At 34.3% G+C, this 25,977-nt stretch overlaps 1 protein-coding gene across 1 annotated transcript in view; it reads right to left on the bottom strand.

The window, feature by feature from the left end:
• The window catches only part of Ppme1 (protein phosphatase methylesterase 1), a 55,275-nt gene that overhangs the window by 22,145 nt on the left and 7,153 nt on the right, over positions 1–25,977 (bottom strand). The window contains exons 2-5 of the mRNA XM_047519165.1: positions 9,116–9,209; positions 8,487–8,579; positions 1,251–1,308; positions 870–921 (exon numbers count right to left, since the gene is read on the bottom strand). Of these exons, the coding sequence (XP_047375121.1) occupies positions 870–921; positions 1,251–1,308; positions 8,487–8,579; positions 9,116–9,209 (297 nt within the window). The remainder of the gene's footprint in view (positions 1–869; positions 922–1,250; positions 1,309–8,486; positions 8,580–9,115; positions 9,210–25,977) is intronic.

Genomic DNA, 25,977 nt, shown 5'->3' with positions numbered 1-25,977 from the left:
AAGCAACAAAAAACCCTCTAAAACTTAAAGCTACTAAGTTGAGGAAATTTATATTCACCCAGGTTAAAGGTGGATCGATCACTTGGAATTTATTCTTAGTAAAGCCAGTGGTTCTCAAATACTAGTCATGGCTGAATCAAATTCTTTTACAAAGCTTTATCAAAATAAAAATGCCGGGCTGGGGAGATAGCTCAGCTGGTAGAGTGCTTGCCTCATAAGCACAAGGCCCTGAGTTCGATCCCCAGTACCACAAAAAAAAATAAAAAAATAAAATAAATAAATAAATAAATAAAAATGCCTAGATCCTACCACTGAAAGTACTAACTCAGCAGGTCTAGTGGAGGACAAAGTCATCTGCATTTTTAATAGCTTCTCAGATGATTCTGGTGAGTGAGCACATTTGACAGCCATTGTATATGCTACATTAACTGTTCATTCATTGAGGCCCAGGGTATTTTTAGTTATTCTTTAATACCCTGTTCTCTTCTATGAAACTAGACAAAGAATGTAGACAGGATATTCACCTTAACATACTCTGAATGCCTCTTGCATTCAACTATTTTTCCATGCATTGTTCCAAAACAGACATCCAGATTCTATTCAACTCCATCAACAGAAGAAAACTTTTCAAAAGCTAACACAAACTAAACTTGAACAAATTCCAAGTGTTTTACATGATGACCATCACATATACCGAGAAAGATGGAAGTTTCTTTCAAGACTATGTAGTAAGGATAAACTAAAAACAGAGGAGAAGAGAAATAAAATTTTATCAGTGTTAATAATCATTAAACAATCTCATCGGCAAAGTGATAATGTGATATACTACTATTTATAATCATGAAAACAAGCAATATTCAGTTACTTACTTTGCCATTGTTTCTGCAGACAAGTCTTCAGAATTCTTGACTTTTGTTTCGCCTAAAAAGAAAATATTTTAAAAGTAAAGTTCCCAAGAACAAAATTATAAAAGAACATTCCTTTTTAAAATATTGTCTTTGACAATGAAATGGGGATTTTATATGATGAATTTAGAAGGATTCTCTACATTACAGACAAATCTTCATGGTTAGACACTCTAAAGATAATTACAGAAGCCTAGCTGAAGGCTAGGACTTCCCCCAAAATGTCCACAATAAGGACACTAGGTTATTTTTTGGCCACACGACAACTTATAATATTTAAGTTTAATCAAAGGGGCTTATTGACTATGTCATTGAAATCAACGGGTAATTAAGAACTTCACTCACCGTGACTTCGCAGATCCAAAGCCACAATCCTACACTGAACTCTACTAATTATCGCTGCCTAGAAGGAAAATGAAAAGCAGTAAGATACAGATGGTACAGCAAATTTTGCCTACATACCAATGATAACTGTATTAAATAAACCGTCATTAGAATTCAAGGAACCCAAGAGAATCAACAGAAAACGTTTCACTTTTAAGCAAAATAAAAGAACGATGATTCTCTGCTTTTTCAGCAACACTGTGGTTGTCTCAACTTCAAATATGGCTTTTCCACCTAAATCCCTCTTTAAACCCTAACTCTTCCTAGCCTTTCCTGAAATATAGTATAAGCATCCTTAGGTAATGACTCTCTTGGCTCTGTTATTACCCATGATTTTCATTCATATTCCTTGTATACCTTTTCCTTATTTCGGATAGAGAATGCCCTAGATAAGGACTGTGAGTCAGTTTATATCTTGGCTCAGGATATTACACAAACATGACACTCAAATCATGTAATGATCCTGAAATCAGTCAGGAAATCTACCAACAATTCACCTAAGAGAGATACAGCAGTACAAGCTTGTGTCACAGTTAAATAACAATGTATTAAAAATGAGAGCAGTACGATTTTGGAGGTTTAAAGAAACCTAAAAGAACTGGGGATCTTCTTCCTCAAGTGAACTAGATTCTCTATCACACATCACAATTTGTGTTAATAAATGTCACCAATAATTTTTAACCTTAAGAATAAAATAGGAAAACTATCTAATATAACCTAATATTTTATTGAGGTCAAGAGAAAGGATATTGTTTGTCCAGGGTTACCTAGCAAGCTAGGAATAAAAACAGAACTAGAATGAAGGTAAGTCACCAAAATAATAGTCAAAATATATCACAAAACAAGTAAGATTCTTAAATTACAATTAAAAATTACCTAGGAAATCAATTGTTTCTATTTTTGTTACTCCCAATTAATGAACACCTTTAAAAGCAATGATGTACTGAAATTCTACTATACTTGTTCAGAAAAACTGAGGGGTTTTTTGTTTGTTTTGAGTTTTGTTTTGGCAGTTTTGGTATTGGAGATTGAACCCAGGGGTGATTTACTACTGAGTTACATCCCCTGCCCTTTTTATTTTTTGAGACAGGGTCTCACTAAATTGCTAAGAATGGACTCACACTTGCAATCCTCCTGACTCAGTCTCCCAAGTCACTGGGTTTTCAGGCGTGCACCACCAGGCCCACCTATAGGAGTTATTTAATGCATTATGGTCATGGTAAAACCTTCAATGCCCCAAACAAATTCATATCTTAGACATAATGTTCAGGCACAAAGATAGTGTCACATTTGCTTGATTGCTCCAGTTAGAACTAGACTTATAAAACAATAAAATACACATTTTAAGCCAGTAACTATCATTTTCAACTTTTAGTTTGAAAGCAATGATTTACCATCATATGTACCATCAGAAGGCACTGATGAGAATATTAAAAAACAGATTTTTCATTTACATAGTTAATAAATCTTTCTAAATGACATCTATGGCTAGCATCAACTGATTAATGGGATTACAGTTAACGAAAAAGAGGCAATGCCCCTCATGATGTTTTTATTCTAGTATGGCAGAGGAAGACAAGAAAAAATAAATTAGCAAAGTAAATTCAGAGTAACACATACATTACAGATAATGAAAAATTGTCATAGCATGTCTATGGTAATTACTGCAGATCATCTCAAACAGTACAAATTTGCTACTTATGGAATGAGGGGAAAGCAGCAATTTAAGAACTAGACTCATCCAATCATTCTCTTACTTGACTCTGTGGTGAGCAATAATAGCTACAATAGCAGTAACAGCTAATATTTACTATATCTTACTACATGCCAGTCACCAATATAAATCTTCAAATGAATTATCAAACTTTCTTTCACAAGTCTTTAATACCCAAACGTAATTTTCATCATTTACAGGTGAAGACCCAGGGTCAAACGGCTAATAAATGGTACACCCAAGATTCAAATATAAGCAACCCGACTCCAGGTGGTCTTCAACCCTGTCTGCATAGCAGAATTACCTAAGGAGTTTTAGGAAATTCTACTGCCCAGCCACTAACCCACCAGAAATTCTGATTTAAGTGAAGTGGGAGAGGGGCCAAGGTTATCTATACATTTTAGGGTGCTCCAGGTAATTCTAATTAACACAAAGAGTAAGAGTTGAGATTGGAGAAAATATCTGGGTAGTAATATCATGCTTCTGGATTGCTTTGATATCTTACCAAATTATCTCAGATAATTTCAAATCATCTTCCTGAGAAGTTAGACTGGGAAAATAACAGTACAATTTTTGTAGCGGACAAGTGAGGTTCTGAACGGTGTATCTAGTATTGGTGAAGAAGTGGAGAAATAAGTATCACAAACGTACTATCCTCAAACTTAATTTAGGCCAATTTCATAAGTAGTATTCTTTTATATGTCCCTTTTCTGTGAATAACACTTCCTATCTCTTGCCCACTTTTATATTGGATTGTCTTTTATTTTTTACTGCTTTGTAGTTTTCTCCCCTTTTTAAAAATAATGAAAATATTAACACTTTTCCTATTTTTTATACTGAATGTATTTTAAATACTTTTAATACAGGCCACAGCTTGTGTTTTAACAGAAGTTTTGGTATTGGCAAAGTCAAATTAATTAATTTTTCCTTCATGGTTTTTACCTCTTTTGGCCAAGCTTAAGAAAACCTGCTCTGACATATATGAAGTCTTGTGGTTGATTCTTAATTCAGCCATTTAATTCATTTGTTCTTTTCATTATATATTAAATTTCTTTTTGTACATGTGCTTATTTCTTTATTCTTTTCTCCCAAATGCCATACTAACCCAGGGCACTTTACCACCAAACTACACCCACAAACCACTTATTTTTTATTTTTTGAAACAGTGTCTCCTTAAATTGCAGAGGTCTAGAACTTGGGATTACAGGTGTGCACCAGCACACACGGTCCAGCTTGTTTTTTGAGGAACCTCCATAACGATTTCCACAGTGGTTGTACTAATTTATATTCTCACGAGTGTTGTGTAAGTGTTGCCCTTTCCTTTTCAGAATTTATTGTTCTTGTATTCTTTATTTAAAAAAAATTTTTTTTTAGTTGTCGATGGACCTTTTTAGTTTTACTTACTTGTATGTGGTGCTAAGAATCAAACCCAGTACCTCATATGTTAGGCAAGTGCTCTACCACTGAGCCACAACCCCAGCCCTGTTAATGTATTCTTGATGATTGCCATTCTGATTGGAGTGAAAGGAATCACAGTACATTTTGATTTGCATTTCCCTAATGGCTAAAGATGTTGAACATTTTTTCATATAATTATCAGCCATTTGCACTTCTTTTAAGACATGTCTATTTATTTCACTTGTCCATTTATTGAATAGGTTATTGTGGTTTTTTTAGTGTTGAATTTTTTTGAGTTCTTTATATATTCTGGATATTAATCATCTATCCGAAGAATAGCTGGCAAAGATTTTCTGCCCTTCTGTAGCTTCTCTCTTCATGCTGCTTCCTTTACTGTACAGCTTTTTAGTTTGATGCCATCCTATTTATTGATTCTTTGTATTATTTTCTGAGCTTTAGGAGTCCTACTGAGGAAGTCACTGCCTATGCCTATGTTTTGGAGTGTTTCCCTCTTATAAAGTTGTTCAACAGCTTCCCATTACCCAAAACAGTGGTACACAATTACAATCATATAGGTATACATCAAAATTCTCATCAACTTGAAGACTAAGGCAGGAGGATCACAAGTTCAAGTCCATCCTCAACAACTTGGTGAGACCCTCAGCAACTTAGAAAATTCTGTCTCAATTTTTTTTTAAAAGGGGCTGGGGATGTAGTTAAGGGAAACATAAAGTAATAAAAAAGTAGCAAAGTGCCTGTGAGTTTAATATCTAGTACCAAAAAAAAAAAAAAAAAAGGTTCAACTTCTCAGAACTTTGTTATGAATTTTTTTAAGCAAAACATGCTTGGTCTATACTCCCTCCCTAATTTCGATATGCCTAAAAATAGCTTTCTCTACTATTACCCTGAACTAAAAGGTAACTAAAGGGGCAATTCCCTCACTAGGTATATAACCTTTCCACAATTTTGCCTGGGATCTCTCTAGTCACCTCTTTCCTTGTTCCCACCCTCATACATTACATTCGAACTACAACCAAACCACCTCTGTTACATACGTTAATACATATAAATGTCAGCAGTTATGCATCAGTTGCCTTTTATGTGCCAGATACTTCCTGTATTATTTCATTTTTCCTATTTATGGAATTAAAATATTTACTATCAATACATGTCAATAAATAGATTAGAATATTTGCATAAAATTTTTATTATTTACAAAAAGTTCATATTCATCATTTTACATAATCTTTAAAGAAACCTTGAAATGTACAAAGACTATATTTAGAAAATAATGACTTAAGAGGCTTGCTCAAATGTGTAAGTACGACATGAGTTCCTCCAAGGCAGTAGTACTACTAGTACTGGTAAAAATCAGGGAATAGAAATCATTCCTACTTCAATGTTTTTCCCTTAGTGTCAAAAGTAATAGCGGTTTTCAAGAAAATCTGTTCTAGCCTTATCTAGACCTCTTCTCTCCAAGGACCTTGGAGGCTCAATAGGCAACATTAGCTCTATTTTGCTTCAGAGTCCTAGGGAGTTGCTCTAAAGTTCAAAGAACACAGTGAAGCTACTTGTGGCCTACATATGTAATTCTCATTAAACCCATTCACACATTACTTTTTGCCAAATTTCTTAAGAGGCTGAGCCTGGAGTCATTACCCTTAGCAAGTTATAATGCAGTGGTGTGAATATGACATACCAATTAAGATGGCATCTCTTTCCTTCTATGCCTCTAATGTGGTAATTGCCCAGTGACAGTGTATTAGCTTAGAACAAAGTCAGTCAAGTTATAGCATATAAGCCATTTCTGGTAGCTCTGACCTTGATTCAGAGTACATTTACTACTATAGCTGTTAAATTAGAAACAGGCACATGCTGCTGTTACTTATTCATGCACAAAACATTCTTTTACCGTACAATATGTAGCAGGCATAAATAAGCCACAGTCTTTGCCTCCAAAAATCTGAGGTGTGCTACTTAAAATATACACTGGATTTCAAAGACAGTATGAAAAAAGTATGTAAAATATATTGTTATTGTTTGAATATGGTTTGAGTGTCCCCCCAAGGTTTTGGGTTTTGAAATTCAGTCCCCATTGTGAGATATTAAGAGGGCAAAAACTTAAACTGACTATGGTGTTTAGAGGTGGATCCTCTGGAAAATGATTAGGATTAGATAAAAATCATTATTGTGGAGTTCCCATGATTGAATCCTGGTGGCTTTATAAGAGGAAGAGAGACTATACACAAACATATATACATGTGTACTTCCTGTCTCATAGCATGTGATGCTCCATGCCACTTCAGGATTCTGAGAAGGCCATCAACAGATGTGATCCTTATATTTTGCATCTCTAGAACTCAGTCAAAATACACTTTTCAAGGGGCTGGGGAGATAGCTCAGTTGGTAGAGTGCTTGCCTTGTAAGCACAAGGCCCTGGGTTCGATCCCCAGCACCCAAAAAAAAAAAAAAAAAGATCATCTTAGGCTGGGGAGATAGCTCAGTTGGTACAGTGCTTGCCTTGCATGCACAAGGCCCTGGGTTCGAACCCCAGCATCGCAAAAAAAAAAAAAAAAAAAAAAAAAAAAAAAAAAAATACACTTTTCAAATAACTCAACCAATCTGTAGTACTGTGCTACTGGCAACAAAAAACAAATATATATGTCAATAATAATTTTATTGGAATTTTGTTAGAATGATAAACAATAAATGATAAATAAATATAATAATAAATGATAAATAATAAATAAGTAAAATTATTAAAATTAATTGCACCTGTTTATTTGGACTTATTTAATGAGTCTATCAGAAAAAAATTAAAATTATGCATGTGGCTTATATTTATATTTAGGTCTAGAAACATGTGAGAGCCTGGCAAAATCACATAACTTTTCCTACAGTAAGAGAAGGAAATAGCAAACAAGACAAGAGTCAAATCATTTATTAACTGATAAATAAGTATTTATGTGTCAAAAACTATTACAGACATTTGGAAAACAAAAAGGAATAAAACATTATCCCTGTTCTTAAGAATTTATGATTTAATAAAAGAGTTATGAAGGTGCTTTTGTACTTAATTCCAATAATCATTCCTGTCAGGAACAAAATGAAATGTTCAGGGCTTTCCTCAATTCCATGGCCATCTGGCTCCAGTTATCTAGTGCTATATTCCTATTTGCTCCCAATTTCTATCCTTCAGCTTCCCTAGCAGTAAATAGAGGAAGTATGTATAGTGGATGCACACAAGAAGAGATGACAACTTCATTTAGACACAGGTGTCAGTAGTATCTTCCTTAAAGTATCTCTCCTTGCACATGGGCTTCCTCACTCCAGAGTCAAGGACATTAGGAAGAATTACAACTGGCAGCACTCACACAGACACATCCTCTACTCCTGACCAGAATTCTATTAGTTGAACATTTTTTCAGTTCCTAGGAGCTCACAAGTATCATAAAAAAAAGCATTACTTTAAAAAAAGAAAAAACATTTTCCAACTATTTATGAGCTATCTCCATGTGCAAAGTACCATGCAGACTCTAGGAAAGAAACAAACTGAAACACATCATCTAAAGCACTTAAATAAAATATCTATTTATCTATTACTTAAATTACTGAGATACAGACCCCCACTTTTGACAAGGCACGAATTCCACTGCCCTCATCCAAATGCATTCATACATATATATATATTTATATATATATATATGTATGTTTAATAAATGAAGGTACTAAGGTCCATCTCAAACCTCTGGTTTAAACAGGTGATCTTGAACCTACTAAGATAAATTGTTGGAATCCTCTCCATCTCATATCAAGCAATACAAATGAGCAAAGAAATAAGCATTAGTGGGGCTGGGGTTGTAGCTCAGCGGTAGAGTGCTCGCCTTGCACGGGTGAGGCCCTGCGTTCAGTCCTCAGCACCACATAAAAAAATAAAATAAAGGTATTGTATCCACTAAATACAACTAAAAATGTATTTAAAATAAATTTAAAAAAAAAGAAATAAGAATTAGGTTAGTCAAGTTTATCCAGATGTAAACAATGACTGCACCGACATCAACTTCTACTATCAATAACTTACTTACCGTGAACACAGCCCAGGAAAGGGCAGAATGGCCTCCTCCATGCAGAAGGAGCAGGACTGGACCCTCTGAACCACTCTTGTAAACTCGAAAAGTGTATGAATAGTTAAAGATAAAATGTTTCAGTTTTTACTCACTAAAATTTTTTATTATATAGTCATAATTAATATTGACTAAAAAAAATCCAGGCAGCATCAGGCTACATGCAAAACTGCAGACTTTCAAATTTAAAAGAAACCTAAATAATGTTCTTGAGATAGCAACCATCTGTTTTTGAAATCTAAAGCTAATAAGACCATTATTTTCAATGAAAAAAAAATTATTCCCTTTGTCCTAATGAGGACATAGCCCCAATTTCTAGAAAGTAAACTCAGTTGACCCATGAAACTTTCTCTTGGGTCCCCCAGAGATATAACAGTTTCAGGAATTTGATTCCTAATCCCTTCCCATGTATTTATAGCCAACAGAGATGCTGGCATGGACTTACAGTAATATTACATGCTGTATAAGGAACAAATGGAAAATAAAATGAAATAGCAGGAACAAAGAACCTTTTAGAAACTACACAAAAATCTTCTAATTTGGACAACATCATAAGTTTACTAATGAATAAATCACTTTGTAGAGGATATATCCTTGCCAGTTTCATTCTCTACTTCCACATCTTCCATGGACTCAAAGTACTGACTCCAAGGAACAGGGGAAAAGTCCCGCTTTCTTCCAGGGCTAAGGAAAAAAAACAACAACAGAGAGAGAGAGAGAGAGAGAGCAAGAGAGAGACATTTCAAGTAAAAAAATAGTTATACATGAGAAGATCTTGGTCAATAAATGCTAAATGTAAATCTGAAATGAAAATGGCAAGAGTATTTTGAGGAAATAAGGCATCCATCATAAAGCATGACATTAAAAATTTGTTTACAGCTCAAATATAGATTTAAGAGTAAAAATTTTAGGATTTTATAAAATTAATTCAGTAATATATTTTAATCACAAATAAATTCCATGTATATACACACTACAAAATCTTCTCATTTTCTCTCCCTGATCTTAGCTGTAGGCTTGTTCTTATCCTATATTTTTCCTATCATTATTGGTCACTATTACTACTTTGCATCTTTAACCCCTCACACTCTTTTATGGGATTTTTTGTTGTTGTTGTTATTTCCCAATCAGTAAATATACAACCTTCACAGAAGACAAATTGGCAATCTATCTTGAACTTCTAGGAATTTATCTGACCATCTATTCACATAGAAGTGCACTGATTTATCTAGGCAATGTAGCATTGTTTCTAATAGAGAAAAGTTGGAAACAACCTAAATATCCAACAGCAGGGTATACAGAACTGTGGTATATAGAGAAATAATATTTAGTTGTAAAAACATGGAATTATATACTGATAAAAATCTTTGCACATGTATCTAACTCCAAGATACATTGTTAAGTAATAAGACAAACATGATGTACGTGCTACCAGTTGTATAAAATTGGGACATATATATAACTGTTTAGGTATGTTTAGAATTTCTCTGGAAAAACACTGACATAACATTGATCATATCCTGAGAAGGGAAGTATGTTTGAGAAATGAGAGGGAAATTCCTTTCCAATTTTGCCTTTTGACAATGATTATTAAAAAGTACAAATTTTAAAACAAAAATAACTATTAAATATGTTTTCAAACTATGTCTTCATCCTTGGATGGGAAATGGGAAGAATCCTGAGCCTTCCCCTATTTCCATTCCTATTCTTCCTCCCAGTGATGGAGAAAATTCAGAACTCTGTCAGCAGCAAAATATTACTTATGCCAGATATCTTTCTGTACATGCCATGGGCTGAATATAAAATATTTTAAAAGCATAAGACAAAGCTCCTTTAAAAACTTAATACAAAAGTGTTCTTGGTAGATTGTAACATTGAAAATAAATACAATGGAGCAGCTGGGTAGTAAGGATTTTTTTTTTTTTTTTAAACAATGATATGTTTACTGTACTGAATGTTGACTCTGCTCCAAGCATTGAGCCAGGTTAGTAGTTTTGAATCTCTGTAAACAAAGAAATCACCTGGGGAACATTAAAAAATACTAACATTTGGGTCTTCCCCAAGAAATGAAATGGTTGAGGGTATGGCCTACCCTTTGAGAATTTTTAGAATTCCAGAAATTGAGAAACAAGTGCTAGGAATACAAAGGTGGAGTGCATGATTTGGAATGAGAGAGGAGTTCAAATTCCTTAAAGTTCCTGCCATCTCTATACAATTCCCTACAAGTTCCCAAAGCTTATGGTATAGACTTGGTTGTTAGGAGGATTAAAGTAGTTCTCTCAATGCTTAGTTGCTCTCAAGTGAGCTTGTTCTACCTTTTTTTTTTTTTTTTGCGGTGCTGGGGATCGAACCCAGGGCCTTGTGTTTGCAAGGCAAGCACTCTACCGACTGAGCTATCTCCCCAGCCCCTACTTTTTTCTTTTTTAACTTTCTTACATTATTTTATTTTTCTATTTGTTATTCTATTTTTCTATTTGAATAACAAATAGAAAATGTGAAGGGGAGAGTAAATAAGACTTAGGTATGTCAAAGTGGAGTTCCAAAAGGAATTGAGGATGGAATAAAAGTAATATCTGGAGAGGTAATAAGCTGAAATTTTCAGATAATATTCAGATATCTGGCAGAAGTAATGTTTTGCTGCTGACAGAGTTCTGAATTTTCTCTATCACTGGGAGGAAGAATAGGAATGGAAATAGGGGAAGGCTCAGGATTCATCTAACTTGGCATTAATGAGAGATACATGAGAGCAAAAACATTCTACATTTTTCCACCAATGTATTCCCCAAACATGACATATTAATGATGAATATTTGCTGACAGTGTGAAATGAACATAAACCACTTACTATTTATTAATTACTGTTATTAAGTGGCTTTGAGGCTAATAAATATAATTGCCTTTCCTTAAACCTACTAAGGTTTCCAGTAAAAGAACATGTGATGCTTTAAAACTATACTAATCAAGAGTGTGATACAGGTATAAGGATAAACATATAAAACAAATGAATTGATTCCAGAGTTCAGAAATAACATTTACTATCATCAACTGATTTTCAAAAAGGGGCCAAGACAATTCAATGAGGATAAGAATAGTCTTTCCAAACCATGATATTATGACAACTGAATATCCACGTACAAAAAGTACGTGGATAATCCTCCTAACAACCTTTCCTCATACCATATACATATATTAATCAAAGTGGATCATAAACACAAACCTAAGAGCTAAAACTGTAAAACCCTGAGAAGGATACAAAGGAGTAGAAGAATAAAATTTCATGATGTTGGGTTAGGCAACAATTTTTTTTTTTTTTTTTTTTTAGTTTAAGAGTTGGATTTATTGAAGAATAGAAACAGGACAGAATTTTGTCAGTGGGAGAAGAGACCTGATAACAGGTTTTCTGTCTGTGCTAGCCTAGGGGTTTACATAGCATTTGGGTCAACACTATTGGTCCAACCATATGCTAACAAGGATTAGGCAACAAGTTTTTAGATATAAAAATTTGATATAAAGTGATAGAAAGCTTAGGATTTGGACCTCACCAAAATTAAAAGCTTGATTAAAACTGTATGCAGTCATATATAATACTGTGTGAAGAGAGAGTTAACCCACAGTTTTACAGACAATAGCAAGGGTTATGAAGTTAGATTATGTTTGTTTAAATTTCATGTCAAGTTATTATAAGTTTTGTGAACTTGAGCATGTTAATCTGCCTCAATTTCCTCAACTATAAGTTTTGAGAAGTGATGACAAGTAACCTTCATTCTAGGGCCCAGAACTACCACAGAAAGATAAAACTCCAAGGCAAACAACTACCTCAGTCAAAAAGCATAAAACACATAATGAAACAAACCTATAAAGATTTCCCATAATAAAATTATCCACACAAAAGAACTGCTTAATACATTAAAATAAACAAATTTGAAACAAATGCACCTTTTTTTGGGGGTGGGGATAATGGGGATTGAACTCAGGGGCATTCAACCACTGAGCTACATCCCCAGTCCTTTTCTGTATTTTTTATTTAGAGACAAGGTCTCAACTGAGTTGCTTAGCACTTCACTTTTGCTGAGGCTGGCTTTGAACTTGCGATCTTCCTGCCTCAGCCGTCCGAGTCACTGGGAGCCACTGGGATTACAGGTGTGTACAACTGTGCCTGGGTCAAATACAGCTTTAAGATTAAAATAATTAAAATTTAAAATAAGTGGTCAAGTTTAACAGATTAGATAAAGTTAAGGGTAAACCATAGGTTTGTGCTGACCCTCAGTGTCCATGGGAGACTGGTTTCAGGACCCTACACAGTTAACAAAATCCTCAGATGCTCAAGACCTTTACATAAAACGGCATAGTGTTTGTATCTCATGTACTTTAAATCTTCTCTATATTATTTAAAATTTGGAATACAATGTAAATTCTACATAAATAGTTGTTATATTGTATTGTAAAGGGACTAATGACAAGACTGTACATGTTCAGAACAGACACAATTTTCCCCCCAAGTATTTTCCCTCTAAAATTACATGATACTGTGGATAAGGAATCTGCAGAATGAGAGAGTTAACAGTAATTTGTTCAGACACAGCTAGATACATCTGGAATACCACACAGAAACAAAAGATGGAAACTATTCAAGAAGCTAAAAAAATATGAAGGGGAGAGTAAATAAGACTTAGGTATGTCAAAGTGGAGTTCCAAAAGGAATTAAGAGGATGGAATAAAAGTAATATCTGGAGAGGTAATAAGCCGAAATTTTCAGAACTGATATAATATTAAACTACAGATTCAAGAAGTCCAATGAATCATATAATTTTAAGAGAAATAACATATTACAGTAAAACTACAGAAGCTTAAAGGCAAAGCAACCCCTAGCTGCCAAAATACTAAAGGACATAAGGGTAAGACTGTTCATTTCAGTACCAGTTGAAGTAGAAAAGAATAGCAGGAGCAGGAAACAATGTCTATCAATAGAGACTGGTTGAAAATACTGTTATATCCACACAACAGAATACTATGCAGTTCAAGGGGGGAAAAAAAAGTGAGAAAGATTTCAGTATAATGATAAGGAGTGATCAGGTCCTGAACACCATGTGTAGTATCTTTTATAAAAGAAAGGAGGAAATATAAATATTTGTACTTTAAAAAAGTGCTCAATCCCCATCACTGCAAAAAAAAAAAAAAAAAGTGCAAGAATAAAACAAAAACTAACAAAAATAGTTACTTGTAGGGCACTGAAAAGGGCTGAAGCTTTTCTGAATATACATTGTTACAAAATTTCAATTTGAGTTACTTAAATAACTTTTCTTTCATAAATATGTTAAACAATTTGAAAAAAATCAATCACAACCACTATCAAAAAAGGGAACAAGTTACAGTATAGTAGAAATTATTCCAGGTGACTTTAAAACTCAATTTTAAACAGTATTCAGTAATACTGTTGGTTGTTTTTACTGGTAATATAATTTGTTATTTGATACATGATATCCATATTTGGATAAAACAAGTAAGTAGCTGGATTAATGTCAGTAGGAACCAAGATTATCATTGTGGGCTGGGATTGTGGCTCAGTGGTAGAGCACCTGTCTAGCATGTGTGAGGCACTGGGTTTGATTCTCAGTACCACATATAAATAAGTGAATAAAAAAAGAAAGGTTCATCAATATCTAAAAAAAAAATTAAAAAATCATTGTAAGGGAAAAGAGATAACTGTCAAAAATTAAAGTAATAAATAACCCTATAACCTTTTTTAGAACAAATTTTTAGTTGTAGATGGACACAATACCTTCATTTTACTTATTTATTTTTATGTGGTGCGGAGGATTGAACCCAGTGCCCCACACGTGCTAGGTGCTTGTACCCACTGACTGAGCTATAAACTGCAGCCCTGAACAACCCTATAATCTTAAATCTGAATTGAACGTGAGTATATATTTATGATCTTTTTGTCCTAATTGCTAGCTATGTCTATTTGCAAATGCCTATAAGCAATAACCAACCTAGGAGCAATGAGATTCTGTAATGCCCAAAATGAAAGATCTAAATGCAATTTCCTGTGTCTAGAGGCTGATTTTATTACTTGGCTTGTAGCTTCTTCTTCCACTTCTAAAAACAAGCTGCAGCATCTTCAAATTTCTCAGACTCTGACCTGCTCTTCTACCTCCTTCTTCTTTAAAAGACACTTATAATTACTTTAGACCCACCTAGATAACTCAGGATATTGATTTATTTTAAGGACAACTGATAAACGACTTTAATTCCCCTCCACTTTGTTTAAAAAAAAAAAAAAAAAAAAAACTCAAAAGTTTCAGGGATTAGGACCTTAGCATATCTTCAAGGTGCTATTATTCCACTTGGCACAGGTTCCGTAAAGTTTTTGTATTATTTTCTATTCAGTATATATGCTGTAATATCTAGCGCAAAATCCCAAGGAATTCACTAAAGAACTGTAAGAACAAGCTCAGTAAGGATTCAGAATATAAAGTCAATATACAAAAATCAATTGTATTTCTATACTTTAATAGTAGTGAACAATCAAAAATGAAGAGAACAATTCCATTCATAGTAGCATTGTTAAGAAAAAATACTTAGGAATAAATATAACTAAAGAAAGGCAAAGACTGGGGATATAGCTCAGTTGGTAGAGTGCTTGCCTTGCAAGCACAAGGTCCTGGGTTCAATCCCCAGTATTGGGGGAAAAAAAAAAAAAAGAAAGGCAAGACCTCTACACTGAAAAGTATACAACACTGCCAAAGCAAATAAAGATAACATTAAAAAAAAAAAAATGGAAAGGCATCCCTTGTTCATAGATATGAAAACTTAATAGTGTTAAGGTAGTAATACTCCCCAAACTGATGTAAAGATTCAAAGCAATACCTATCAAAATTATAGCTAACTTCTTTGCAGAAACAGACAAGCTGATCCTAAAATTCATATGGAAATTCAAGGGACCTAAATCAAATAATGTTTTAAAAAACCAAAGTTGGAGGCCTTAATTCCCGATTTCAACTTACTACAAAGCTACAATAATTAAAAGACAGTGTAGTGCCAGTGTGTGTGTATGTAATCTCAATGGTATAAAATCTGAGTGTTCAAATATAAACCCATACATTTATGGTTGAAGGATTTTTGAACAGGGTGCCAAAATACTTCAATAGGCCAAAAGGAATCTTTCCAATAAGTGGGTGCTATAACAAACTGGTTACCCAGATGCAAAAGAATGAACCCAGACTCGTTCCTCACATCATACATAAAACATTAACTGAAAATGGAAACAGACTTACATGTAAGAGTTAAAACTATAAAACTCTTAGAGGAAAAAAAAAAAACCTCTTGTATTTGTTGGTCATTTGTATTTTTTCTTTTGATAAGTGTCATTTTAATTCATTTGACCACTTATTAAATGGGTTATTAGATTTTCTTCGTGGTGTTTTTTGAGTTCTTCATATATTCTGTGTATTAATCCTCTTTCAGAAGAGTAGCTTCATAGATTTTATCATTCTTTAGGTTCTCGTCACATTCTGGAATGTTTTCTTTGCTGTGCAAAAGTTTTTAAATTTGATGCCATTCCATTTATAAACTCTTGGCATTATTTCCTGAGCTTTAGGGGTTCTACTGAGAAAGTCATTGCCTACGCCTATACGTTGGGAGTATTGATTCTATGTTTTCTTCTACAGTTTATAGTTTCTGTTCTTCTATAGTTTCTGGTCTAAATGTACAACGTAGTTAGTAATTAGGTAAATGCAAATCAAAACTACACTGAGCTTTCAACCCACTCCAGTTAGAATGGCAGCCATCAAGAACACAAACAATAATAAAAGATGGAGAGGATGTGGAGAAAAAGGAACACTTTTACACTGTTGGTGGGATTGTAAATTAGTGCAGCCACTATGGAAATCAGTTTGGAGGTTTCTCAAAAACTAGGAATGCAAACACAAACTAACCCAGCCATACCTCTCCTCAGTATTTATCCTAAAGACTTAAAACCATCATACTATAGTGAAACAAGCATACCCATGTTTATAGTAGCACAATTCACAACAGCCAAACTATGGAAGCAAGTAGTTCTCCTCCAAGTAGTTTTCAGCTTTTACTTCTCTGCTATGTGAGTTAATATTCTTCAGCTTGCTTTCTGTCTTCCTAAATTTTGTTGAGATCTAATCTTTCTAGGTATCTGTCAATAGAAAAATGGATAAGGAAGTGGGCTGGGGATGTAGCTCAGTTGCTCAGTTGGTAGAGTGCTTGCCTCACAAGCCTAAGGCCCTGGGTTCAAAGCCCAGCACCACAAAAAAAAAAAAAAAGAAAAGAAAAATGGATAAGGAAAATGTGATATATACACACACACACACACACATTTTATTTAGTGATAAAGGAAAATAAATAAAGGAAAATGGATGGAACTTAAGAACATTATTATGTTAAGTGAAATAAGCCAAACTCAATCAATGTCAAGGGTCTTATGTTTTCTCTCAAGAAAATGGAAAAGGAAGGTGAGAGTGAGTGGGGTGGGGGAAATCACATGAAAATCAAATGGAGATCAGTAGAGTAGAGGAAAGGAACTAGGGGGAGGGAGGAGGAAAGGGAAAGAGGAAATAATGGGGTTTGATATTGACCAAATTACATCATTATATTGTGTGCATATGACGATATGTAACCAAGAATCCTACCATTATGTACACCTATAATGTACTAATAAAAAATATGGGGGGGAAAAAAAAACCTTTTAGCCTCCTTTTAGAGGTACCTAGTCCCTATTATTCCTAAACCTTGTGATATGGATAAGCTTGTATTTTCATTCTCCTCCAAGTAGTTTTCAGCTTTTACTTCTCTGCTATGTGAGTTAATATTCTTCAGCTTGCTTTCTGTCTTCCTAAATTTTGTTGAGATCTAATCTTTCTTCCTCTTCTTTGTCTTTTGGTTTTATCCCTTTTCCGAATTACTATAATATAGAGAGGTATAGGAAGAAAATGTAGAGAAATTTCTACAAAAACCCTCTAGGGTAGTTATTGTTCCTGTTTTGAAAATGAGAAAACTTAGGTCAAGATATATTAAATAACTTACCCAAAACAACAAAAATTAGCTGAGTTACAATCTGACTTTCGGGGTCACTTCCATCAGTTCTCAATACTAGCCTCAAAATAAAATTTGGTTCTTCATTCTTGAAATCATCAAAGCTGGCAATGAACATCCAGAAATGACTAGGAAGAGGTGGGTACTATACGGAGAATAATTGGTAGAGGACCCTTGTAGCAAACTTGAGTACCAGAGAAGCTAAGAAAAAAGTCCATTTTTACAACTGTTATGATAATGATGGGAGGAGCAGGAGCATGAAGAGAGAAGAATTCAAGACATTTCTCAAGTTTATCTGATAGTGTTTCACGAGAGAACACATGAGGCCTTTTTAAAGAGTTCAAACTTAATTAAATACTGATTTACCTACACTTGAAAACTTACATCCTATTCCTATTACTTATCTGCATTGGCCATTAGTAAGTACGTTAAATCATCTCATAAGTGGGCACCACAAAACCCCAAAATGGAAATAGTAGCATTTCACAGAATGTCCTGCATTAGACAGGGCAGGATATTTAGAGCCAGGGTACTTATAGGATGTGGTTTTGAGCAAATAAATAAATCTTACCTCACTTAAAATAATTCTCACATAAGATACTTAATCCATGGGAAATTCCAACCTGCTGAGTCAGACCACACAAAAATATACTTTGCTTAAAATACATAAAGACAAACTGCTGCGCACAGGAAGAAGAGCTATAATCTTATACCAGAATTCTTTGTCTAAGAAGAAAAATGCCTCAATTTATTTCCACTAGTCACCCAACATGAAAACAACAGTTATTGACTTCTTTTCCTAAAAAGCTAAAAGTAAAGAGAAAAAAAGGTATATCCTTTTCAACAAGCTATGATTCCCATCATGACTTCACTCCTTAACAAGTAACTGATATAAGCTTGACATTATATTCTTAACAAGTGGATAATAAAAGCCTTAGAGAGATTTGAGGAGAAAATGAAATGGTGCGTTTGTAGAAGCATTATTTAAATTGTAAGATGATCTAAACAGAAACTTTTTTCTCTATCTCATCAATTCTAAGACACATTGCTTTCCATATTTAAAATGATAGTGTCCTAACAGTGCTGTTGGTCAGCTAACAGCCCTAAATTGATTCTCATTGCCTGTATGTGAGTGAACACCAAAACCAGTAACAAAACTTTCCAGATAGATGTTGACAACTTGAGAGAGAATCTTGGAGATAAATGTGAAGTGCTCTTTTACCACCAAGAACTAAATGTTTATAGGGAGGGGTAGGTGTTCAGTCAGATGAGTTAAGCAGTGAGTGTCAAAAGTTAGTTTTACATAATTATAAAGCCAGCGAATAGGCTGATAAAGTTTTAGGAAATGCTCCAACACCATTGTTCTTGGGCCTGTTCTTGAAATATATCTTAGAACTGATAAGATATAGTAAATAAATTTCTACTTCATGTCTTTATAACTTAATAATGATTCCAAACAAATACCATCTCATTTTCCCCTCAAAACTCTGTAAGGCAAGAATTAGCCCCAGTTTAAAAAACAAGCCAGGCAAGGTATAACTTGCCAGTAGTTCCAGTTACTCAGGAGGATGAGGTAGGATCACTTGATTTAGGAGTTTAAGATCAGTCTTGTCAACACAGCAAGACTCCACTCCTTAAAAAAAAAAAAAAAAGACAAATATGACAACTTTTCTAAAATTATCAGGGCTAAAATATAAAAAAACAGCCACTTTTGATACTATTAATGAAAGCAAGAAGGCAGACAAAGCTTTTTGGTGTTTTACAAGTACTAATATTGTTCCTCACCCTTATAATCAACATGTGTGGCTTTACCCAGTAATCAGAATCTATATAAGCTACTTTTCATGCCATAATAGGAAAGTAGATTTGAACTCATAATTTAAAACCCTATGAAGTCCATTATAGAAGTCTCTGGTGAAGTGTATATCAGATCAACAGTCATACAACCACCTCCTCAGACTCATCTGAATGCCACAATGATCTATAATAAAAGACATATTTCAAAGGCAAAGAGCAAATATCTTTAGGGTAATTATTTTTGAGCTTCTTTTCCAGTCACAACTTACTTACACTGTACTGCTATTTTTATTATCCAATACCATTTTAGTATGCCCTAAATGGCAGGCCTTGATATACTTACTGGGCACTAGGGAAATAAGCAGGCCAGAAGTTTCTATTGATCAAAATTTGTCCTAAAAAAAAAAAAAAAAATTGGGGGGCTGGGGATGTAGTTCAGTGCTAGCAAGTGTGAGGCCCTGGGTTCAATCCCCAACACCAAAAAAAAAAAAAAAAAAAAAAGAAAAAAGAAAGAAAGAAAAAAAAATTTAAACTGGGACCTTGCCCTCAATTCATGTTGGGGAAAGGGAAGGTAAGTAGTCATTGTACACCACAGTTACAACAGGAGTAAACTACAAGAGTTCATAGATGACATCCAAATGAATAGCACATAAGGAGGTAGAATCAGGGAAGGAAGGATTTACAAAGATGATATTTGGTGTGAAAATTCTGCTAAACCAAATGGCATAAAAATTCAAAGGACTATTTTATTTATTTATTTATTTATTTAAAACAACACTAGGGATAGAACTCAGAGCCTTGAGCATGCAAGATAAGCTCTCTACCACTGAGCTACACCCCCAGCCCCTAAGTATTATTCTTATTAAATACTGACTTGTATAGGGAATGGGCAAAAGTACAAATTCTCTTGAACAATATAAAATTACAATTTCCCAATAAACTGTGAAAAATGTTAATAAACAGATTCTCCAGCTTGAAAATGGATGTTTATATTCCAAAGGTTTGTAAAGTAGTAGGTTATGAATACTAAAGCAGAGTTTTCCTAACAGTATTTATGATATATTGGTAAATTCTCTGGGTAGCTCTATGCCCAGGCTATTTATCCATAATATGATAAAGTATCAGTTAAATAAATATGAAACTCAGGTGATTAACAAAGAAAATTGAATTTAAATTTTTAAATATATCTTGAACCATAATTCTTATTTTGGGACAGGGGAACCCAGGGGTGCTTTACCACTGAGCTACATCACCAGTCCTTTTTTAATTTTTTAAAATTTTGAGACTGGGTCTTGCTAAGTTGTGGAAGCTGGCCCAGATCTTGCCATCCTCCTCTTCCTGCCTCCTGAGTTTCTGGGACTACAGGCATGAGCCACTATACCCAGCTCAACCATGATTCTCACTATCTAAGGAAAAGCTCGTTTAACTAAAGGTATGAGAAAGAGGAAATGTAACAAGCATGCATGTATATGTGCTAGGTACTTTATAAGCATTATCTAAATTTAATTTCCACAATAAGTTGAGCTATATTTTATTTTTTGTCTTTTTCTTGTTTTCTTTCCTTTTCTTTTTTCCCAAATTTTATATACTTTTTTAAATAATAAAAGAAGTTTAAAAATACTAAATCATAGGGGAATATAAATAGGGCACAAGTTTATATTTACAGACTGTCAATAATCACAAATTTTAATCTAATTTCTGTATTCACCAAATCTATAGCTCCTCCCTCCCATTTACTTCCCCACTAAATTCAGGGTGGACAAGTCTAAACTATTAAAAAAATGTCATGTTTCCATTTTATCTAAGTGACATTTATTCACTCAACAAATGTTAATTGAGCTCATACATGCTGTTTGGAGACAAGTAAATAAAATATAAATGGAGTTTACAATTAAAATAAGGAAGACCAAACAGATAGATCACAACCTTGTTACTAGTAGAATAGATGAAATATTTCATATACAAAGTACCATAAAGTATGACACAATATTTTATCAATTAGAATTCATCACATGTATGTATATAGTTTTATATATATACATATTTTAAAATATTTTTATTAGTTGTTGATGGACCTTTATTTTATTTACTTATATATATGTGGTGCTAAGAATCGAACCTAGTGCTAGGCAAGCACTCTACCACTGAGCCACAACCCCAACCCTGTATTTTTTTTTTTTGGGGGGGGGATGCTGGGGATCAAATCCAGGGCCTTGTGCTTACAAGGCAAGCACTCTACCGACTGAGCTATTTCCCCAGCCCCACAACCCTGTATTTTTAAAATACCTTTATTTCATTTATTTTTATGTGGTGCTGAAGATCAAACCCAGTGCCTCATATGTGCTAGGCAAGTGCTCCACCTCTGAGCCACAACCTCAGCCCTCATTTTATATTTTTATTTAAAAATAATTTATTTTTATATAATTTATTTTTATATAAAAGAGCTCATTTATACTTAAACAGATTAATCATTCTTCACTTACTAGTGTAAAAGACTTCTTTTTCCATTTTCACAAGAGAAAGATAAAATAATTAAGGTATTCCTGACAAAGTTTTTCATATTTAGAGTCCTACTCTCTTCTGAATCACTCTTACCAATATAGTTCTCTGTGCTGCATGAGAACATTGGTGATGGAGCATTTCTAAAACTAAATACCATATGCTGCTTTTATAATTATGTAAAGTTATTTTACTTTTGACACTCACTGCCTTAACTCATCTGACTAAACATCTACCCCTCCTCACAACAATTCAGTTCTTAGTGTTAAAAGAGCACTTCATATTTATCTCCAAAATTTTCTCTCAAGTTGTCAACACCTATCTGGAAAGTTTAGATACTGGTTTTGGTGTTCACTCACATAAAGGCAATGAAAATCAATTTAGGACTGTTACCTGATCAACAGCACGGTTAGGACACTATCATTTTATCTTTACTTATTTATTTAGTTATTTTTGATACTGGGGGTTGAACCCAGGGGTGCTTTACCACTGAGTTATATCCCCAGTTCTTTTCTTTTTTTATTTTGAGCCAAGGTCTTACCAAGTTGCTGAGGCCTTGAACCTGTGATCCTCCCACTTCAGCCTCCCAAGTCACTTGGGATTACAGGTGGGTGACCAGGGGTGGCCACTATCATTTTAAACATTAAAAGAAATGCATCTTAGAATTGATGAGAGAAAGTAAATTTCTTACAATTTAAATGATTCCACAAATATATCATTTCATTTTCTCCTCAAAACTCTGTGATGCCAGCATTATCCACGTTAAGAAAACAGTAAGCTGGGTGTGGTGGCACATATCTGTAATCCCAACAGCTCTGGAGGCTGAGGCAGGAGGATTGAGAGTTCAGAGTCAGTCTCAGTAAGAGCATGGCACTGAGCAACTCAGTGAGACTCTGTCTCTAAATAAAAAATACAAAATAGGGCTGGGGATGTGGCACAGTGGTCAAGTGCCCCAGAGTTCAATCCCTGGTACTGCCCTCCTGCCAAAAAAAATCACGCTAAACCCAGTGTGGTGGCACACACCTATAATTCCAACAACTGGGGAAGCTGAGGCAGGAGGATCTCAAGTTCAAAGCCAGCCTCAGCAACTTAGTGAAACCCTAAGCAACTCAGTGGGACCCTGCTTCAAAATATAAAATAAAAAGGGTTGAGGATGTGGCTCAGTGGTTAAGCGCCCCCTGGGTTCAATTCTTAATTTAAAAAAAGAAAAGAATGTCAGTTGTTTATTTGTTACAGAGTGAATCCAGGAAGGGAATTCAGTTTGTTGATTTTAAAATCTATCTTTTTTCTCCTACAAGATAGAAACAGTACAGAACTAACAGTATTGGAGTGGAGTGGGCAAACTAAAGCCTATGGGCAAGCCCAGCCCACTGTCTATTTTTGTAAGTCCTCATGAGTTAAAAAATTATTTTTAAGTTTTTAAAAATTTGGGAAAGATGGGGTACCGGAAAGGAACTATTTAGTGATGTGAAAATTACGTGATCACAGTATGAAGTTTTTAAATTCCAATTTAATAAACAACAAAGAAAATGGTGTGAAATTCAAATTTCAGTGTCTACAAATAAAGCATTGTTGGACACAGTTACAGACCAACAGCCATACAACCCCATACAATATTAATTGACATAATGCCTATGACTGTTTATTTCACACTACAACAGTAGAGTTGAGTACCTGCAACAGAGACTAAATGATCTGCAAAGTGTAAAATAGTATCAAGCTCCACACTAGTATAAATTATAGGTACCACAAAAAATAAAAATAAAAAAAATAAACAGGGCTTGGGTTGTGGCTGAGCACTTGCCCAGCATATGTGAGGCACTGGGTTTGATCCTCAGCACCACATAAAAATAAATAAATAAAATAAAGGTATTGTGCCCATCTACAACTAAAAAAAATTAAAAAAAAAAAAAACAATAAACAGAAATGGCAGATCAGAGCAGGCTAGACTAACCTGGAAAAGCCTCAGGACTCATTTCCAATGATTGCTGTATGTCCATTAAATTGAAACTTTGTAAAAAACATTTATTTGTGCTTATATAGAAGGCACAAAGAAATACAAAACCCCCTGCACTCAAGGAATTCTAATTTTATTGGAGAAACAATAAATTTGCATAAAATTATCACAGACAAGTTTGCCTGAACAACAATAAAAACTGCAATACCAAGTAGTAATACACAAAAATTAGCAATTTAGTAGAAATGACAGAAGCATTATAGGTACTCAGAAGGGAGAGAGAAAATGAATGGGCTACAGTAGTCTGAAAGAGCTTCATGAGTTTTAAGGGATGGGTAGGACTTGAAAAAGTGAAGAAAAAGGGAGGCATTGCAAGGAAAATAAACTTGGCAATTGGCATGTGCAAAAAACATTTTGATGGGCTGGGGGTGTAGCTCAATGGTAGGGCACATGGTTAGCAAATATAACAGACCTAGTTTCAATCCACAACACCAAAACACATTTTTTTTTTTTTTTAAATTGTGAACTGGGTAAATTGTGAACTGGACATGACTATGGAGAGCTTTAAACACTACCCTTAAAAAAACACACTGCTGCTCAGGTCCCTGCACTTGGTGGAGTCACCAATGGGCGGGTACCCAACCTTGGAAAATAGTTTGCACTTGGAGAATAAGAGATAAATTGGGAAAGGGTAGAACAACTTAATCCTAAAATGAGGCCTAGTTTGAAAATAATTGCTATAGACATTTACTCTCTTACAGTAAAGAAATGCTTTTGGGTATGGGGAATCAAATAGGAATAGATTGTCAAATTTTATTAAAATAAAACTAAGTAACAGGAATGAAACTTTATAATAAAGAGACCAATTAACATGAGTTTCAACCATATAAGTATTTTAAATCTCAAATTAAGGTATTGTAAGCATTCACAATGACTTTTACCTAAAAGATGGGATTGAAACAAAGTAGAAATTCTAATTCTATTAATTTTATTTCTATTATTATTCAATTAAGTGTAACAAGATTTCTGAAGAAAGGTAGTAAAAGTCTAGTTGCGCCACCTGAAAGGAAATGGTTAAAGAATGAGGCTAAGCAGGTTCAAGATATGGGTTTGTCATTTGGTTAGCACTTAAATAACCAGAATACTAAGCACCAGGGAAATTCAAATAACATTCCTACTCTAAAGAAGCTCAATCTCGAGAAGCAGAGAGTTGGCCAATAATTTTAAGTTGGTGGGTAAGTGTTATATCCATAGAGGACCAAGGAAGAAGCACAGAGCATGTGCTGCTCACCTACAATGTGATGATGTCTACTACAAGATAATGACCATCTGATAAAATCGTATGACTAAGGAAAGAAGGGAAGGAGGAAGGGGAAGAAAAATGGGGAGTAAATTTTTACCCTGAGAAAACAAGGAATAAGAAATGCAAGTGGTATGCTGGGTACAGAGGTACACACAAATCCCAGCAACTTGGGAGGCAGAGGCAAGAGGATCATAAGTTCAAGGTAGTCTGGGCAACTCGTTGAGAACTTGTCTTAAAATAAAAAAAATTAAAAGGAGATGTAGCTCAGTGATAGACTGTTTCCCCTAGTGTAAAGAAGTCCCTGCATTTAATCCCCGGTACCCCCCACCTCTACACATAAATAAATATCGACACATGCACATATATCTTTAAGTGAACACTGAATCAAGTAGGCCTAATACACTTCAACATCTACTAGGCTACTAATTCTGCTAAGTTATTGATGAGTCATGAACTGCACAGTAGCAGTACTAGTCTCTGTTGTCACAAATTTTCCAGACTATGAATCTTGTAGTAGAGTCTAAATAGTGAAGTTTAATTGCAGCCAGCCACTTAAATCAAGGCACCACTGCTTTTGAAATGTCCTCATTAGTAGTACTTTGAAGAGAATGGAAAGAAGGCAACCAGATGGCTGGCTGGGAGTTGTGGCAGGTTTGGAGTGTTCATTACTAGTAATAACATATTATTAAAGCAGCAGACTTCTAAAAACCACGTTTTGAATCAAGCTATTAGAAATCATCCTACCCATATCTTTATGAAAGGAAATAAATAGGTGCTCAGTATATTTCAATCAGAGTTTTAAACTTTGCAAGACAAGTATTTCTATTTTAACG

This window comes from Sciurus carolinensis, chromosome 11 (genome assembly GCF_902686445.1).
Source record: "Sciurus carolinensis chromosome 11, mSciCar1.2, whole genome shotgun sequence".
NCBI classification, from domain to species: domain Eukaryota; kingdom Metazoa; phylum Chordata; class Mammalia; order Rodentia; family Sciuridae; genus Sciurus; species Sciurus carolinensis.
Note: the sequence above shows the minus strand (reverse complement) of the source record. Positions and strands in the feature narration are given on the sequence as shown.